The following is a 20,044-nucleotide window of genomic DNA, read 5'->3' as shown; positions in this document are numbered from 1 at the left end:
TGCCCAGGCCCTCACAGTTTGTGACCATGTAAATGTAGAATATATATAGCCTCTTCTCTCCATGCAACTCAGGTTTTGCTATTTGACCTCATGTTGTGGAGGAAGAGGCTCGGGGTAAAGGTTTCAGTTTATTCTATGCAGTTATTCTTTTCTACCTTTGAAACAAGTAACTTCATGATCTATTTCCTTCCTTGCTTACTTTCCAGCAGGGCTCAGGGTTACAACTAATGGGCTGCCTGTTTTTTGTATGGCTTGAGGACACCTCTTGGGTGGGTTAGCACTGAACCTTGGTGGCCTAATGGTGTTCTGTGCTTCATTCTGCTCTTTGCTTCTAGAGCTTTCTCTGTTGGCCACAGCTACCTAGCCTTACTGTGCTGCCACTCACACATTGGCTACTGTGCTCAGCCAAGCTTCATTCCCAGTAGTGGACCCCTAGTCTGGAAGTTCACAGTGAATTACTTTGTTTTCCCAGAGGAGAGGAGAGTGCACCGAAATTTGGGTGTGGTTTATTGCAGACAAAATACCTGAGAAAACCAAAGGGAGAAAGGTTTGTTTTTGCTCATGATTTCAGAGGTTTCCAGTCTGTGGCTGCTGCTTCAGTTGCTTGGTGCCTGTTATACAGCCGGAGCATGTGACAGCAGAGGCTGCTCACCTTATGCAGCCAGGAAGTTTGGGGAAAGGGGCGAAGCGAGAGGAGATGCGCGCTTCAAGGGCATGCCTCCAGTCCCCTCTTCCTCCATCCAGCTAGACATCACTTCCTTGTAGCGTAGATTAGGCTGCGGAATTCATCATGGATTCGATTAGCATTTCCTAATCTAGGCATGTCTCCACAGTGCCACTTCCTGGAGTCAGTCTTGAGGTGACACTTCATAACCAAACTGCAGCAGGTGCTGACCATGGATGGCTGCTTCCTCTGTCTCCTCTGCTGCAGACTGGCACTTTTCAGAGAATGTCTTCAGTTGATGGGAGTTGGACAGCTGTTGTATCTATAGGTTCACCAATTAAGCTTGGGTCAGGGGCAGAAGTTTCTTCCTTATTATGTAAGTACTTACACACTGTCTTTGCTTTTCCCTTTCACCAACAGTCTAGAATATCCCTTTTTTCAAAAAAGCTTCCAATTCCCGGTCTGTAGCAAGCTTGGCCTCACTCTGGCAGGCACATCTTCAGACTCTAGACCTTGCTATAGCCTGTTTCGATCTAGTTCTTTGGTAGTTTCTGTCCATTCTCAAAAGGAGAGTCCTAAATTTGCCTTTTTAGAGATAGGAAAATAGATGGCTATTTTGAAAGCTACATTTTACAGATTCATTTGCTTGGAGCTGGCAACAAAACTGAGCAAACATATCCTGTTCTCTTGGACTTTAGAATTCTGTGAGAGGAAAGACATTAAACATAACCCCAAATTGACATATTGCAGTCTGTGACATGCAAAGAAGATGTTGAGGGGTTATAAGGGATTGTAAGTGGATGGAGCCAGTTTTGAAAAGGGCTTAGATGGATGACCTCTATGACTTTGCATCACGGTGGGTCGCACTGGTCCATGTTAGATTCCTGCAGTAGCTCAGGAGCTCCCTGTCTCATTTTCTTCTATTGTTTGTACACCTGCAGCCAGGTTTTTACATGGTGGCCATAGTGACTATAGGGGAGAAAAAACCTAAACCCAATATTATGTTGCTCTTTTGTCCAAACTGTCTGACTGTCATTGTCACCCTGTCATTCTGTGTAAGAAAAACTGAAAGTCTTACATTGATACCCAAGGCTTCCTTGCTTCCCTGACTTCGTCTTCCACTGTTTACTTTGTGTTGGCTTAATGATTGTATTGTATTCGCCTCTTTGCCATGCCAGGTGCAGCACCGGCATTCTAGTGCCAGGCTCTTGGCACCTACTTTCTCCTCAGATATCTGCTTGGCTCACTTCTGCAGACCTTCTCAATTCATGGTGTGGAAAAAGTTAACTTCTTTAAAATGACAGCTTTCTTACTTCACACTGCGTATAACTTATTTCCTTATCCTCTTTCTTTGTAACAGTTACTACCTTCTGAACATATCATATGTTCAGAAACTTTTCCTGTGGTGGAATATTATTTTAACTGGGCACAGATGTGTTACATTTGTTTATGCTGTGGAATATTACTTTAACTAGGTAAATGTGTGTTACATTTGTTTCTGCTGCCTTTGTTAACAATGTGAAAATGTGTTACACTTGTTTGTGTTGCATTTGTTAACTGTGTAAAGATGTGTTGCATTTAGGTTAATTAAATAAAATTAACCTGGGCTCAGAGAGGTGGGGTTAGCCACTGGTTGACAGGAAGTAGCAGGGAGGAGTTTAGCGTGTGTGTGTGTGTGCGTGTGTGTGTGTGTGTGTGTGTGTGTGTGTGTGTGTGTTTAGGTGGGGTGGTAGTGACTTCCGTCACCAGCAAAGAGAGAAAGTTAACCAGTTAATAGTGCTCAGGTTTTCACCCTAGCCTTTGAATCTCGAGAATATAGAGCTTTAATTAGAACGCAGCAAGAGAGCCATTGCCTGTGGGAACAGACACCCCCTACCCCAAGGATACGGCCATTATAACGAAGTTAAAACAGCATCTTCCCTCTTAAAAGTATCAGCAAAGCTACAGACTTTAAATGCTTGTTTATTGCTGAGGTCTACGGTCCTAGAAATACCTTGGACATATTAAACTCCTAATGTGGGCTTATTGAATGAGTATAAATGAAGGAATGAAGGTACATCAGCCCAGACAAAGAAGAGGGTAACTGTTAGGGAAGGGTTTTTAGATGTAGAGGAGAAAAAAAGGAGTTCAGGCCCTGAACCAGAGAAAATGTAATTTATTGACCTGAATGTATAGTGAATATCCTAATGTTGGGCATGAGAGATTGTGGCCAGATAATGTACAACATCATTAAAAAATTTGAAGTAATAGTAGGTGTTACTTTTCCATTGTTATGATAAAACACCATGGGCTGGAGAGATGGCTCAGAGGTTAAGAACATTGGCTGTTCTTCCAGAGGTCCTGAGTTCAATTCCCAGCACCCATATGGTGGCTCACAACCATCTGTAATGAGATCTGGCTCCCTCTTCTGGCCTGCAGGGATACATGCAAACAGAACACTGTATACATAATAAATAAATAAATCTTAAACAAACAAACAAACAAACAAAAAGCACCATGACTGAGGAAACTTAAAAGAAAGGATGTTTTGTGATTCTCAACCTTTGAGTCATAACCCCCTTGGCAATCCCTGTCTCCAAAAGTAGTTACATTACAATTCATAACAGCAAAATTATGGTTATGAAGTAGCAACAAAAATAATTTCAGGGTTGGGAGTCCCCACACCATGAGGAACTGTACTGAAGGGCTGCAGTGTTAGGATGGTTGAGAACCACTGCCCTGGAGGGACAAATTGACCATCATGGGGAAGCATCAGGCAAGGCACCTGCAGCAGCAAGTTGAGGGCTCACATCTTGATTCACAGGCAGGGAGAGAGCACATTGTAGCACAAATTGTTAGAGGGTCTTATTAATAAAGTCAAACCTGGATCCAGGTATTGGGGTGAACGCTGGAAGATCAGAGAAACAGAACCAGCCACAGACACCTCACCTTGCCAGTTCCTCAGCTGATCCTGTTTCTTCAGACTGGAATGTTTCCTCATCCAGAATGAATCTCAGCTGAACGGCTGCTCAAAAGCCTAAAAGCTTAGCCAGGCCTACAAAAGCCTAAAAGCTTAGCCAGGCCTAGTTCCTGGTCCTCACACCTTAAATACCTTTCTGCTTTCTGCTATGACTTCCTGGGATTAAAGACGTGAGTCGCCATGCCTGGCCGTTTCCAGTGTGGCTTTGAACTCACAGAGATCCGGATGGATCTCTGCCTTCAGAATGCTAGGATTAAAGGTGTGCGTGCCACCATTTTCTGGCCTCTGTATCTAGTGGCTGTTCTGTTCTCTGACCCCAGAGAAGTTTATTAGGGTACACGATATTTTGGGGAACACAGTATCACCACAGCACATGAGAAATGGTGAGAGGCTTTGAAATATCAAAGACCACCCGGTGACATACTACCTCCAGCAAAGCTACACCTCCTAAGCCTCCTAAACCTCACCAACTGGGGACAAGTGTTCAAGTGCCTGAGGCCATGGGGGGACATCTCCTTCACTACCATGACAGTAAACCATCAAAAGGTTTTAATGCTTAAAATTTGTTCCTAGGGATGAGGGCATTTTCTTATATAACCCAGCCATGTCTTTCATAATTAGGAAGCTGGCTGACTTCATTTAATCTGTCCAATTTAAGTTTTGCTGATACACCAGTAGTGAGGTTTACAGGTCTGGACCTGGTTTCCTTTCAGTTCATTGCTTCAATCACTAATGCCTCTTTAATGTCCTTCAGTCTGAACAGTTTTCCTTTTGTCTCACAACCATTTGTAATGGGGTCAGATTCCTTCTTCTGGTGTGCATGAAGATGTATACATAAAATACATGAACAATCCGGGCGGTGGTGGCGCACGCCTTCAGTCCCAGCACTCGGGAGGCAGAGCCAGGCAGATCTCTGTGAGTTCAAGGCCATCCTGGTCTACAGAGTGAGATCCATGACAGGCACCAAAGCTACACAGAGAAACCCTGTCTTGAAAAAACAAACAAACAAAAAATACATGGATAAATAAATCTTTTTAAAAAATGCTAGGTTAGTAAACTACATCCTGCCCATGACCTTGGCATTTTTTGAAGAACACAGTTACTTTGCAGAATGTCCCTTGATAAGGTGTTCTCTCTCTCTCTCTCTCTCTCTCTCTCCTCTCCTCTCCTCTCCTCTCCTCTCCTCTCCCCCCCCCCCCCCCCCCCCCCCCCCCCCCCCCCCCCCCCCCCCCCCTCTCTCTCTCTCTCTCTCTCTCTCTCTCTCTCTCTCTCTCTCTCTCTCTCTCTTTTGGAGACAAGGTTTCTCTAGGTAGCCCTGGCTGTCCTGTAACTCACTGTATAGACCAGGCTTCTTTTGAACTCACAGAAATCCTAAGTGCTGTGATTAAAGGCACGAGTCACCATTTCTGGCTCCCTGTGGTAAGGTTTTGTGTCAGATTTCCTTGTGGCTTGAATGGTTGTATGCAGGTGGACCAGCGCTGCTTTCCAGGTATATTAGGAGGAGTGTAATGCCATGTGACAGCTTGGGTTTCTATTACTTGGTTAAGATACTGTTTGCAGGTTCTGTGACCCTAGTTACTGAGTATGTGTACTCATTAATAAGTGCTTGTAGAGATTATTGCATCAAACTTTTATTACTATTTTATTATGGCCTCAAACTCTGATCCTCCTGCCTCTACCTCCCCAGTGCTGAGATTACAGCTGTGCAACACTGCCTCTAGTTTATACGATGCTAGGGATTGAGTCCAGGGATTTGTACATACAAAGCTTTGATTATTTTTTGTATCCATTGATGAATATTACCACAACCAAATATATACTGTGGGGAAAGATTTACTAGTTGGCATTGCACAGTATATAGAACTGTTTCTGGTCACCTGTTTCTTTACTTCAGAATACTGTTATTTTCTTCAGTGGATTGTGATTTGTCAGTGTGATTTATTTATTTGGTGTGTGGGTGCATATGTGCACGGGCCTGTGTGCATGTGTGCACATTCACGTGGAGGCCAGAAGTCAACCCTGGGTGCCATTCTTCTGGTGCCACCCACATTATTCATTTTTCTTTTCTTTAAAATTTATTTATTTATTTATTTTATGCACATGGGTGTTTGCCTGCATATATGTCTGTGCACCACATTCATGCCTTGTGCCCATGGAGACCAGAAGAGGGGCACTCGCTGCCCTGGAACTGGAGTTGAAGTTGTTTGTGAGCCACCATGTGGGTGCTTAATCAAACCCAAGTCCCCTCAAGAGCAATCAGTGCCTTAACCGCGAAGCCATTTCTCCTGACCTCAGCTTTGTGTCTTGAGACAGTCTCTCATTGGCCTGAAGCTTCAGGGTCCCTAGGCTGAGGTTACAGTAGGGATCCCACTCCCCGTGTTTGCGTCACAAGCACTTTAATGACTGAGCCCTCTGCAGCTCCCGTTTCACTGTTTTCTGCACTTGACTGTTAGGCGCCCTTAAAACTAGCTCCTTGTGGCTCGTTGTGTTTTTTGTTTTTCATGTCTCTGTCACTTTCCAGCTTGAGTCTTTTGTTTTCCCAATTGCATTCATTTCTCTAAGGAGCACTGTTAGTGCGGGACATTATTAACAGGACACTAAGTGTGCTTCTTGTTCCTGTGAGGTGTCATTGTGCCCAGGCCCTCCAGCATATGTATTTAGGAAATGTATAATACACATTTATAGTTGTTCTTGTTTATCTCTATGGCGCTACAAAAATGAGTTCACACTGATACTTCCAGTCCAGTCCAGAATGACAGACAGTTTGTTCCAGCCCTGCCCCTCCCAGTGTTTAGGATTCTTTCCTCTGACAGTGAGATAACTGGTTCCTATTAGCCGTATGTGTTTACAGAATGCTCAGGTCTTTCAGTTTGCAGCCAGACTTATTGCCTTTACCAGTCAGACATGTTGCTTTCTGCCTCTCTTGCCTTCTTGAAACCTTCCCCAGAAGTAAGTCATGGAGAGTTAGTCATGATGAAGGTTAGGGTTTGTAGACAGGAATAAGTGAAGGGAGGAGGCCAGTCAGAAAGTATGACTTTGACCTTCCTCTGTCCTCTGATTGCTAGCTAAAGGCTCACCCTGAGCAGTGGCTTGGGCATGGGTCAGTTTGCTTCATTATGTGAGATGTTGGCTACTGTGTAGAACATACACTGCAGAGAACAAGAAAGAAGGCTTTTGGATTGGTATACCTGAAGTGAATGTGCTTTGTAAGCTTTTGGGAGCTGTGTGTGTGTGTCACTAATGGACATACCTAAAATGTCTGAAAGTCAGTAGATCTGTTGTTAATCAGTTGACCAGATACATGAACTTCTCTAATGGACATAGATACAGCCAACTGTAGTCAGAAGGTTTCTCTGGTCCTGCCAGGCCCCCACAGTCCTGTGGCTTGCTTATAAAATAATCTCTCAGAAGCTTACATTAATTATAACTGCTTGGCCATTAGCTCAGCCTTATTACTGACTAGCTCTTACACTTAAATTAACCCATAATTCTTATTTATGTTTAGCCACATGGCTTGGTACCTTTTCTGCCATGTCATCTTGTTTCCTCTGTGTCTGGCTAGTGACTCCTGACTCAACCCTTCCTTTTCCCAGAATTCTCCTTGCTTGACCTGCCTATACTTCCTGCCTGGCTACTGGCCAATCAGTGTTTGATTAAACTAGTGTACAAGAGCACACATTAGTCAACCTTTTTAATTTTTAAAAAAATTTATTTATTTTGTACACGTTGGTGTTTTACCTGCATGTATGTCTGTGTGAGGGTGTCAGATATTGGAGTTACAGACAACTGTGACTGTTGGGAATTGAACCCAGGTCCTCTGGAAGTCAGTGCTCTTAACCACTGAGTCATCTCTCCAGCCCCCTTTTTAAAATTTTTAAAGGCTCCATGGCTGTTCTGGAACTCTGCCTCTGCCTCTGTCTCTCCAGTACTGGGATTAAAGGTGTGAGCTGTCACACCAGAACAAACATAGTCATCTTAATAAAGTATTTTAAGAAATACAAAGTTGTCAGGTGGTGGTACACAATTTTAATCCCAGCACTTGAGAGGCAGAGGCAGATGGATCTCTGTGAGTTTGAGGCCAGCCTGGTCTATATAGTGAGTTCAAGGACAGCCAGGGTACACAGAGAAACCCTGTCTTGAAAAACTGGAAAAAAAAATACAGAGTTTTCAAATAGGTGTTTATTTCCTTTTACTCAATAATACTAGATGGTTGTTTGTCTGTGGTAATGAGTGTCCTTTTTCATCTTTAGTGTAGCTCTTCATTGTGCACAATTTATTGTGTGGTTTAATTGTTAAAAGACTGTGTTTAGTAACCTTACAGCAAATGGTTAAATTGGATTTGTGGGCCACTGTAGTTGGGGACAAATAGTGTCTTAGTATTGTATTGCTGTGAAGAAACACTGTGACCATGACAGCTGTTATAAAAGAAAACATTTAAATGGAGATTGCTTACAATTTCAGAGATTCAGTCCATTATCATCATGGTGGGAATTATGGCAGCAAGCAGGCAACCTGGTGTTGGAGAGGTAGCAGAGAGTTCTACATCTGATCTGCAGGCAGCAGGAAGAGACACTGGCACTTACTTGGGCTTTTGAAACTCCAAAAGGGGGTGGGTGGGGAGGGGCGCTGCACTTTTCCTTCAACAAGGCTACTACTCCAGCAAGGTCTCACCTCCTAATCTCTCTCAAGTAGTACCACTACTTAATGATAAAACATTCAAATCTGTGAGCCTGTGGGGACCATTTTCATTCAAACCACCATAAATAGTTATGGTATATTTTTTTTAAAAAAGTTTATTATTTTGATTTTATGTGTTTGGGTGTTTTGCATGCATGTATGTGCACCATAAGCATGCCTGGTACCTACAGAGGCCAGAAAGGGATGTCAGAGTCCAGAATTCTCCTGGAACTAGAGTTATAGATGGTTGTGAGACAGCATGTGTGTTCTGGGTTGAACCCAGGCCCTCTGAAGAGCAGCCAGTGCTCTTAACTGCTAAGCCATCTCTCCAGCCCTTATATATATAAATCAGCTGGGCTCTTATAAATTTATGTTATTTTACCCTGCTAATAATTAATCTTTCTCTTTTTTAGATATTATGATCAGATTTGTTCCATTGAACCCAAGTTCCCATTTTCAGAAAATCAGGTAAGCTATTAGTTTTATTATAAAGTTGTGTGGTGATGGCAGGTCACTTCCTCCTCTTACCTGTGGTACCATTTCATTGAAGTCAGTAATGTGTCTTTACTATGTTTAGGCTTCTGTGGAGTTTTATATAAATGAGAAGTTCTGAGATCTGTCTGATGTGAATCCTTGTCCTTCTGAAAATTCTCCTGAATTCCTCAGTCCAGAGTGTTAATCTGTATTTTATACCAATAGGATCTGTATATAGTTGGAAATAATCTGCTATTTTCCCCCTGGGCTTTTTTTTTTTTTTTTTAAAGAGGGCAGAGAGTTGAGACAAGGTCTCTCTACATAGCCCTGGCTGTCCTGGAACTTACTATGTAGACCAGGCTTGCCTTGAAATCAGAGATCCATATACTTCTGCCTCCTGAGTGCTGGGGTTAAAGGCCTGTGCCTGTCATGCTCACCTTTCTTTGGCTTTTACAAAATTGATAAGGAAGATAATTATTCATTCAGTAAGTACTCTGTTTAGTGCTTTAAAAATTATTGGTATAAAATACACTTGTATTTTTAAGATATAAGAATGTCTTTAATATATAAGAATGTCAGCCTTACTTTGACTTTATGGGTAGTTGTTGAAAATGCTGATAGTTTCTATGGATTTATGTGGGAGATTTAATGAAAGTCTTTAAAGTATGTAGTACTTCTAGATCTTAAATGGTAGAAGAAAAATACTTTGTGGGCCTGAAGAGATGGCTGAGCTATTAAGTGTTTACCTTTACCTCTCTTGCCTAGGTTCCCAACCATCTATAATTCCACATTTGGGGGTCCAATACTCTTTCCTGGATTCTAGGGCCCCTCCTCCTCTTCTTCCTTTTTCTCTCCCCCTGACACATGAAAATAAAATTACTTTTAAAAAGCACTTATACATTTTTTTTTTTTTCTGAGACAGGATTTCTCTGTGTAGCCCTGGCTGTCCTGGAACTTGCTCTGTAGACCAGGCTGGCCTTGAACTCACAGAAATCTGCCTGGGTCTGCCTCCCAAGTGCCTGGTTTAAATACCTTAATGCTAGTATTTTACAAGGAAAAAAAGTTTGTAGGAAGGAAAAGGGTCATTGGCTAGAGTGACAGGTGCACAGGAGCTCTGTCCCTCTCCTCCCTGGGTTTTCTTCAGTATTAACAGGTTTGTTTCCTCGCCTTCATTCTAGATCTGCTTGACATTTACGTGGAAGGATGCTTTTGATAAAGGTTCCCTTTTTGGAGGATCTGTAAAATTGGGTATGTAATTTTTAATAAAATATTATAGACTTGCCTTGAGCATTTTTACTGCTTTTAGATTTTTAAAGTTGCTGTCCTAATGACTCCTGTGAGTACTAAAGTTTTTTTTTTTTAAAAAAATCTCGTTTTATTTTTTAACTTCAACTTCTAATCCAGTGTAATTTCAAAATATTTGCAGAGCCCATGCCTTGCCAGGCACTGTCCTAGTTACAAAAATGCATAAGGCAGTTGTGTTCAGTTTGGTTGTGAAGATAGTTATCTCTGAAATGTACTATGTATACATATGTGTAGAATGCACCACGAATGATGTTTTGGTCCATGAGAGACTACATGTATGATGGTGGCCACATACGATTGTTGTCTGGTGATACTGTACTTGTCTTACTTTGTGTAACTACATGCACAACAATAAACATGTTCTCCAGAACATGTTGAAGTCACTGAGGCATGGCTATAAAATCTCATGGGAGTATAGATGAGCAAGAAGTTAATTCTACCTGTAGAAAGCAAGCAACAAATTAGGTTTTGAAGAATGAGTTTGTACAAACATAACCAAGGTCAGAAGGTGAGGGCATTTTGATCAGACAATACAAGCCTTAGTTTCCTCATCTGAAAAACGGAAATAATATTTACTTGAGGGAGATACTGTGTGGGTTAAAAGAGTGAAATGTTTCAAGTCTTTAAACAGTGTTCATTAAGTATTAATTGCAGTGAATAATAAGTAATCATGTTGTTACTATGTATAAGCTATAGTATATTTGTATATACACATTATATGATGTCCATATTTTTATAAACATATTATATGATGTGTGTGTATTTTATATAGTAGATATACATTATATAAGATACAGCAGCCAGTCTGTGGGGGTCCTTTAATCCCAGCACTTGGGAGGCAGAGGCAGGTGAATCTCTGAGTTCGAGGTCAGCCTGGTTTACATAGCGAGTTCCAGGACATCCAGGGCTACACAGAGAAACCCTTCTCAAAAACAACAACAACAACAAAAAATACAGAATATACTAAATATCTTGTAAGATGTGTGTGTGTGTGTGTGTGTGTGTGTGTGTGTGTGTGTGTATAGACATACTTAAGTAAATATATGTGTATACCTTATGTATAGGTGAGAAAATAGGAATGTTATAACATTATATAATGTGTTTTATATAAGATGTGATCAATGTAATAATTGTTGTTATGGCTAGAAACCATAGATTGAATTGGATTTTGGAAGGTGATTGTAATGGAACAAAGATTGTGAAGAGGTACAAATGTGCTGTTGAATTTGTACTTTCCCACTTATGTATTAATTGCCAGTCATTATTGTACCCAGGGCTTCATATGTATTATGTTACTAAAGTCCCCAGGAACCCAATCAGGAAAGGCACTTTCATTGCTAGTTGAGTATATTGGCTTCGGAAGGTTAAGTGACTTGTGAAGGGTATGTGGCTAGGCTTTAAAGGAGCTGAGATAGGAATGCAGAGAGCCTGCCTCCAGGACTAGAGAAACAGACCATTTGAGAGATCTGTGACATGGTGAGACTAGACTAGGTAGTGGGTATGGTCAGAGAAGGATTGGGCTTGGAAGGAATTCTGAGAGGTAAAGTTGACAGGCTTTATTGCCTGTCAGAGGGATGAGGAGGAGCTAAGGGTTGACCCTGAGATTTGACCTGTTGGATATTTAGTTTTTGATAGGTTGAATTTGGCATTTAGGCTACCTCTGTGTAAGCATCTCTCTGACATTTGGAAATAGTAGATTTGAAGCGTAGAAGAGAGAGAGAGTTCTAGATTTGGTAACAGTTACTCATTGATAAAAATTCATTCCCCTTCGACAGATTATAGGCAAAAGCATGCAGGAGCCAGAAGTAGGGTGAAGTTGAGAAAAAGCATTTGGACCATGGAGGACCAGAAAAAAACATCGTGCAAGTGAATGGTGGTCCTGACACTTGGTTCCATGCTAGAACAGTTGGGGGGCATGTTAAAGGTGGATATGCAGTAGAGTATGCCTGGTGCCACAGAAAGGAAATGTTGGGGTGGGGATGATGCAGGCTGAGGCATTGACAGTCAAGTGGAGTTGAAACGGCATGGATTTGGTAGGGGAACGTCTGGAAGAAGCCCGATTGTAAGGTAGAGGCGGGGTGGATGGAGGAGTGTGTGTGTGAGGAACTGTAATCTGCAAGTGTAGCTTTCTTGTGTCAGAAAATTTACAGGCTTGAGGGCCAAGGTGACACTGTGGAGAGTTGGGAGCCAAGGTGAAGAAAAGGATTTTTAGTGCTGTTGTGACTTAGCTGATTGGCAGCTCAGAGTCAGGAGCTAATGGCAGGGGACGAGGAAAACGTCAGTGAGATGTTGGTGGGAGGCCAAGGGAGAGCGTAACTAAATACAGGAGGGAGGCAGAGGTGCTTTTTTGTGTTTGACAGGCCTCACTATGTACCCCTGGCTAGCCTGTATAGACCAGGCTATGTAGTGAACTTAGGGTCATTTCTAGTAGCTAACATTAGAAATTGAATGTCCTTCCTTCAGCAGTCTCTTACTGCACTTTTGCCAGACTCTGGTGTTATTTAGAAGAATAAGTGATCACTCTGACATGTATGTGGTGACATGTTACACTGTGCCCATGGAATACTGAATTCAGCAGCCTGCATCGTACAACTTTAGGACCCTTTGCTTTGGGCTCCTAGAGACACTTGGTAAAGAACCAGTTCCAACTCCTCCTTGAAGCTTGCATCCAGATAGCCTGAGCAGGTGCAGTGGCAATTTGCAAAAAGCTATGTGTGAGCACATCTGTAGTTACTTAATGAAAATAGAAAAAACTTTATTTTCAAGAGGTAAGATAGTAGGTGATTTAAATGTTATTTTCTTTTTAACAGTTGTTTGACTTTTTGAAAACATTATTTATCCACTCACCCACCCACCCACCCACCCACCCACCCATCCATCCATCCATCCATCCATCCATCCATCCATCCATCCATCCATCCATCCATCCATCCATCGGGACAGGGTTTCTCTGTATAGTCCTGGCTGTCCTAGAACTTGCTCTGTAGTCCAGGCTGGCCTCAAACTCACGGAGATCTGCCTGCCTCTGCCTCCCGAGTGTTGAGATTAAAGGTGTTCACCACCACCACCACCACTGCTTGGCAGAAAAATTTTTTATTTATAACTGAGTTCTTTTCTTAAACTTAGTATAGAAGAAGAGATTATGGCAAACAAGAACAGAGTTGGATGCTAGGAAATAACGTGCTCTATGGAAAAGGGAGAATAAAATATTTATTTTTTAAAAAGCTGGTTTGTTTAGATGTTATAGGAGATATCACAAAGTTAGAAAAATATAAGGCCTAATCACAGAAACAAAAGGTAATCTGTAATTTCTGAGCTATGAGGTAGTATAAAAATACAATGGCAGATGACAGCCTGGGGTAAAGATATTATGAGAAACACAACAGCATTTATTGCTGGTCCTTTTAGTTGGCAGCACTTGATTCTTCAGCTCTAAGAAGTTAATTTTTTTTTTCTATCACCCCCCCCCCTTGGATTCTTTATTAGTCAGAGTTTGGTTGTTCTGAGTCCAGGCACAACTTTTTGTCCCTTTTTTTTTTTTTTTTTTTTTTTTTTAAAGAAAATGCTGTGATCAAGTTTTAGATTTATTTTACCCAATAACTTAAAAAACATCCTGTTTGGATTTGATCATGGCCACCATTCTATAGCCCCAGAACTTGGGAGGGGGAGGTAGGTTGATCAATTTTAGCTTGGCCTTGACTAACCTGGTTACCCTGAAATGACAACAGCAATAACTGTACTGTTTTTTGCATGTACAGCCTTAAGGTTTCTTTCAGGATGTTAAATCTGATCTTTGACTTGTTGGAATTGCCGACATTTATTCTGGGCTTAGGTTTTAGTTTCCTTTCTTCTGAGATAGTGTCTTACGTAGTCCAGGCTGGCCTGAACTTCTTATGTAGCCAAGGAGGACTCTGAAGCTCTGATTCTCCTGCCTCCATTTCCCAAAATGCTGGGAATACAGATGTGCACACCATGTTACCTTGGTCATTTATTTTTTCTCAGGACCTCCTCACACTATTTATTATTTTTGAGTTACTTTGTTTTCTTATAGTTAATTAGAATGCAGATTGGAGCAGTTGGTGTGTCTGCTGAGTGAGTGAAGAGGAGATCAGAATGGGTTTGGGAACAGATAGAGAACTGGCTTCTTGCAGAGAGGCACTGACTACTTCCTGGTTCTACTGTGTGGAGTGGACAGCTGTCGTGCTGCTCTGGTTCTCTGAGATGGACTGTGCGTTATTCTATGTCGGAAGCTTTCTGAGTGTTTGGCTTGGTGATCAGTGTCTGGTGAACTATATACAAGATGTTGAGTTACACTCTGACTAAATTGTACAAGTAACTGGGAGCTATTGTAGATTAAAAGAATTATTTCTAATTGTGATAAAATACACACAATCTACCATCTCAATCACGGTAAGTGTACAGTTTCAAATGGTATTAATTATGCTTACTGTTCTGGTTAGGGTTTCTATTGCTGTGATGAAACACTGTGACCAGAGCAACTTGGGGAGGAAAGGGTTTATTCAGCCCACACTTCCAGGTTACAGTCCATCACTGAGGGAAGTCAGGGCAGGAACTCAAATGCAGGAACGTGGAGGCAGGAGCTGATGCAGAGGCCATGGAGGAGTGCTGCTTACTGGCTTGTTCCTCATGGCTTGTCCAGGATCATCAGCCCAGAGGTGGCCCCACCCACAATGGGCTGGGCCCTCCCCATCAATCACTAATTAAGAAAATACACTACAGGCTTGCCTACAGGTTCGTTTTGTGGAGGCATTTTCTCAGGTGAGGCTCCTCCTCTCAGATGACTAGCTTATGTCAAACTGACATAAACTAGCTAGCATCCTTACAGCCCTCTGCAGTCATCGTACCATCTGGTTTTAAAGCTCTCTCATCTTACAGAACTGAAATTGTACTCATTAAACAGTAACTTCGCACCCCTCTCTTCCTCTTCCTGCCAGCTTCTGGCAGACATGTTAATCCTCTTGTCTCCGTATTTTACTGTTCTAAGTACTGCATATAAGTAGACTTACATGTCGGTCTTTTTAAGAAGTTGTAAGAAGCACAATGCATGGGATTACCTTTTAACCATTTTGAGTCTTTGTTTTTTGGTGCCTGTCATGGATCTCGATCTGTAGACCAGGTTGGCCTCAAACTCACAGAGATCCGCCTGGCTCTGCCTCCTGAGTGCTGGGATTAAAGACGTGTGCCACTACCGCCCGGCTTTAACCATTTTGAAGTACGTGTTTTTTAGTAGTGCGAGGGTACATTCACACTGTAAATAGATCTCCAAAACCGAAGTGCTGATTAAACAGCAGCCTCCTGGCCCTGTCTTTGGTACCCGCTGTCTGTGAGTCACTTAAGTATTTGCTGTAAGTGAATCCTAGTCTTTCCTGATGCTTATTTCACTTAATGTAATATCCTCAAGGCTTGTCTTACATGTAGGTTCCTTTCTTGGAAGTTGACTAATAAATACTTTATTGAATGTTCATACGTTATTTTGTTTACACATCCATTGGTTGATGGTCACTCAGGTTGCTATTTGAGTGGTGCTGCCATGAACAGAAGTGTAGAAATTCCTCGATGAGATTCTGCATTCATTCTTTTGGCATATACCCAGGAGAGGGATTTCTGGGTCATACGAGTCATTTTAAGTGTTTGAGGACCCACACATTATTTCCTATAGAACTGCAGTATTTTGTATTCCTTCAAGTAAAGGTTGCAGTTTATCTCTGTCATCATCAACACTTGTTCATTTCTTTTTTAAAATTAAATAGTTATGCTGATGGATGTAGGTTGTATAGATTCATCATCAGAGAGAGGGGGATCTGGAAGACCATCAAGGAAGCACTGGTACGCTTATGTTGATGTAGGGGCTGGTGTGTGCGTGCGTACATGTGTGCTCGTGTGTGTGTGTGTGTGTGTGTGTGTGTGTGTGTGTGTGTGTGTGTGTGCATGCGCACGCGCGCGCATGTGCATGCATTGTCGGGGGAAGATAAAAATTTGAGAGGCCATGGAAAATTGGTAATGATTTATTTGAATTTAAGTAATTAAGTGAGAAATAACACAAAAATAAGTTTTACAATTTGAACCTGACTATAGAAAAATGTGGGAACAAAGAGAAGGAGAGAATAACTTATTCATCTTTTGAGTTTTTGATGATGGACATAATGTGGGAATATGGGCAGTCGGCCTGCAGTAGGTGAGAAGGCAGGTCTTGGGAGAGCCCCTGGGATAGAGGCCATGGTATTTCTCGTTGAAATATTGTTTTCTTTAGAAGAAAAATAATCTGATACACTTTTCCTTCTCAATTTTTTTTTTACAGCTCTTGCAAGCTTAGGATATGAAAAGAGCTGTGTGTTGTTCAATTGTGCTGCCTTAGCTAGCCAGATTGCAGCAGAGCAGAACCTGGATAATGATGAAGGATTGAAAACCGCTGCTAAGCAGTACCAGGTATGCAGAAAAGCAGTTCCTACACAGGGATGCATGCTGGATTCCAGGAGTGGTTGGCATTTAGATGATGGCTGCTGCCTCCTTCATGACAGATGCTCTGAAGTCAACTGATCCTTGAGTCCTTAAACACTTCAGCACTAAAGCACTGTTCCATTGCCCATGGCTGTTTTTCCTCACTGTGGACTCCCACCCAGCCCCTAGCACAGTGCCCGGCACACAGTAGAGGCTCAGTGAATGTTGATTGGACAACAATGATGAAATATGTGGGGCCAATGCCATACATCTGTGGAAAACCTCTTATAAGTAAATGACTTCATTCAAAAATGGGTAGACATTGTGTGTGTGTTTTCTCAGAGTGAGGCACATCCAAAATTCCAGTGGTTTGGCAAAATTAAGAACTTTTGGCCAGAAGTAAGTTAACTGTAGACTGTGGAGAAGTTGTGTTTAAATGTGGTCAGGCCTGGACTATTCTTAGGATAGCTTCCCACCTTCAGGACTAATCATCGGCTAACAGGGCATGCTGTTTTGTGGCACTTTATTATTTACTCAGTTTTTATTTATTTTTTGTTTCAGATAAAAGAACAATGTGATATCTTTTTTTAAAGTTTTATTTAAAAAGTGTGTGTGTGTATTAGTATGGCTGAGCATGTGTGGAGGTCAGAGGACAACTTGTGGGAGTGGATTCTCCTTCTACCATGTGGGTCCTGTGGCTTGAACTCAGGATGTGAGGCTTGGTGACAGGCACTGTTCCATATTGAGCCATCTTGCTGGCCTTGTGATAGTCTTGTTAATACAGTGACTTTGAGTTTTGTCTGTGTGGTCTACCAAGCTAACTCACTTTAAAATTCCAGATTGACTTGACTTTTTTTAAATTTTCTCAGCTTACTTTGTTTCACAAAAGTAATTTTAGTTGTAACCTCAACACAATAAAATTGGGAAGAAGAATATAAAGGGGGCATTTCACTAGGAAGTTGTAAATGCCAGATGAAAATGTCTGTCAGTGTCATCGCCGGCCTTAGAGTATGCCGTTTGGGGTGTCTCCTAAGCCCAGTGTGCTTATTTGAAAGGTGACTTTATTTGGATAAAGGCAAGAACATTGCTGTACTAAAGACAAATGAGTAGAGGCTGGAGGAATGTCTCAGTCAATGAAGAAAGCACTTGCCTTGTAAGCCCAGGGACCTGGGTTTTGATCCCCAAAGTAACACAGTAGATGCTGGGTTTGGAAGTGTATGCTTGTAATCGATTCCCTAGGGCTTGCTCACCAGCCAGTCTAGCCTCTGAGGTGAGCTTTGGACCAATGAGAGTCCCTGACTCAAAGGAAGTGGGTGGAGGTCCTGAGGGATGACACCTGGGGTTGTCCTGGCCTGCAAGCACGCACGCACACACACACACACACACACAGCCATTTGAATAGTGTTTTATCTCTTCATCTGTTAGGTAAGTTTTAAAGAAGTGTATCTAATAAATTAATGCTGACTACCTTTGGCCATTCTCTTACTTTACTCTCTCCTGTAGTTTGCTTTGAATCTTTGTTAAACTTTTTGTTGCTCTAGAATTGTGGTGAGGCCCCTGTCTGTGAATGAGATGATCTCAGTATGGGAATGAACATGATGTCACTGTCCTCTCAGTCGGCCTGTAGATGTTTGTGTGTAACTGTAGAAATTAAGTCTCAATGGTAAAGAAATTTTTTTCTCTCCTTCTAGTTTGCTAGTGGTGCCTTTTTACATATTAAAGACACAGTTTTATCTGCCTTAAGTCGAGAGCCTACTGTGGACATATCTCCAGATACTGTTGGGACCCTCAGTCTTATTATGCTCGCCCAGGCTCAAGAAGTATTTTTCTTAAAAGCCACAAGAGGTAACTACAATTTCTTGTTTACTGTGTTACATGTGAAAACAAGTGCTAGGCTTTTATACCAAGATAATGACTGGCTCATAGTATGTTCCATGTAGGTAAGGGTGAGAAGAGGTCTTTGAGTAGTCAAGCTTGCTTCAGAGGGAGAGTTACTGGAGGAAGAGGGAATGCTTCACATGGCAGTGACTGGTGGCCTGGGTGTGGGATGGCTATGGGATCACTGCATTTGAATTCGTTTGTTAAGAATCATTTCCTTTAAGATTTAAATGTGTATTCAGGTGTCTGTGCCCTGCAGGTGAAAAATAGCTTGGGTCTCCTGGGCCTAGAGTCACAGGCATTGTGAGCTATTTGATGTGGGCGCTGGGATTCGAACTCTGTTCTTCATAATTGAGCAGCAAGTGCTCTTAACCATTGAGCCACCAAGAAGGGCTTCTTTAAGGCAGTCCTGTTTAAAATAGACTTAAGTGACAAGAAGAGCTATTGAGGCACTATCCTTGGTGACTAGGGAGAAGAACAGTAAAGGTATGTAAGTCAGTGTGAGAGATATAGACTGAATGTCTAAACACAGAGAAATTGAAACTGTGGAAGAATTGTAAACACAACTTTTTTTTTTTTCTAAAAAATGGCAATTTAGTTGGGTATGGTGGCTCATGCCTGTAATCCCTACACTTGGGAGCCCAATACAGGGTGATTGCCATGATACTGAGGTAATGCTAGGGTACCTATAGAGTTTCAGACTAGCCTGGCAACAGTCTGAAACCCTGTCACAAACAAACACATACACACGCCAAATTCTGTATGTGGTGACTCATACCTATAATCAAAGCAGTTAGACTTCGGCTGAGTTGGAGCCATCCTAGGCTACAGAGTGAGACTGTACTTCAGAAAATGGTGGGATTGGGGAGGAACATTCCCCTTTTGACTACAGTGTAGTGTTTTCTGGAGTATTCACAGAGCTCATAGCACCCCTATGTTGGGGTAATCCCCACACTCGAGAATAACTAATGTCAGGTCACCTCCTTTCTTCTGCAGCTGCCAGCAGCCATTACTCTATTTCTGTGGCTTTGGCTTGTTTATAGAGTTGTTTATTTACTTATGTAGCCTGGGCTGGCCTGGAACTTGCTATGTAGCCAAGGATGGCTTTGAATTTCTGATCCTCTGGATTTAGGCACAAAGTACTAGGGTTACATATATAGGCTTGCATACCATGTTTTGCTACCTGTGGAATACTTTTTGTGTAGATATTTCAATTTCATCAATAGGGATTTCTTTAGACAGATGTGTAAATTTTACTTTTGTCTTTTTTTTTTTTAAATATGTGTGGGTGTGTGGTTGGTTGCTCTATGCATGTGCACCAGTTGTGTGCTTAGTACTATTGGGGGCCAAAAGAGGGCATCAGATTCCCTGGAACAGGAGTTAGACAGGTGTGAGCTGCCGTGTGGGTGCTGGGAACTGAAACTAGGTCCTCTGGAGGAGCTGTCTGTGTTCTTAACCGCTGAGCCATTGCTCCAGTCCCAGGTGTGTCTATGCCGAGTCGTGTATCGGGTTATTTCATTTATTTTATTATTATTATTTTATATGTGTGTGTGTGTGTGTGTGTGTGTGTGTGAGAGAGAGAGAGAGAGAGAGGGAGAGAGAGAGGGAGGGAGGGAGGGTTAGGGATG

At 42.0% G+C, this 20,044-nt stretch overlaps 1 protein-coding gene across 1 annotated transcript in view; it reads left to right on the top strand.

Moving 5' to 3' along the window:
• The window catches only part of LOC114709262 (programmed cell death 6 interacting protein), a 60,567-nt gene that overhangs the window by 7,707 nt on the left and 32,816 nt on the right, over positions 1–20,044 (top strand). The window contains 4 exon segments of the mRNA XM_028893010.2: positions 8,714–8,768; positions 9,953–10,022; positions 16,399–16,526; positions 18,230–18,383. Coding sequence (XP_028748843.1) covers positions 8,714–8,768; positions 9,953–10,022; positions 16,399–16,526; positions 18,230–18,383 — 407 coding nt within the window.

This window comes from Peromyscus leucopus, chromosome 7 (assembly GCF_004664715.2).
Source record: "Peromyscus leucopus breed LL Stock chromosome 7, UCI_PerLeu_2.1, whole genome shotgun sequence".
NCBI classification, from domain to species: Eukaryota; Metazoa; Chordata; class Mammalia; order Rodentia; family Cricetidae; genus Peromyscus; species Peromyscus leucopus.
The sequence above is the reverse complement of the archived record's forward strand: the minus strand, read 5'-3'. Positions and strand labels throughout refer to the sequence as shown.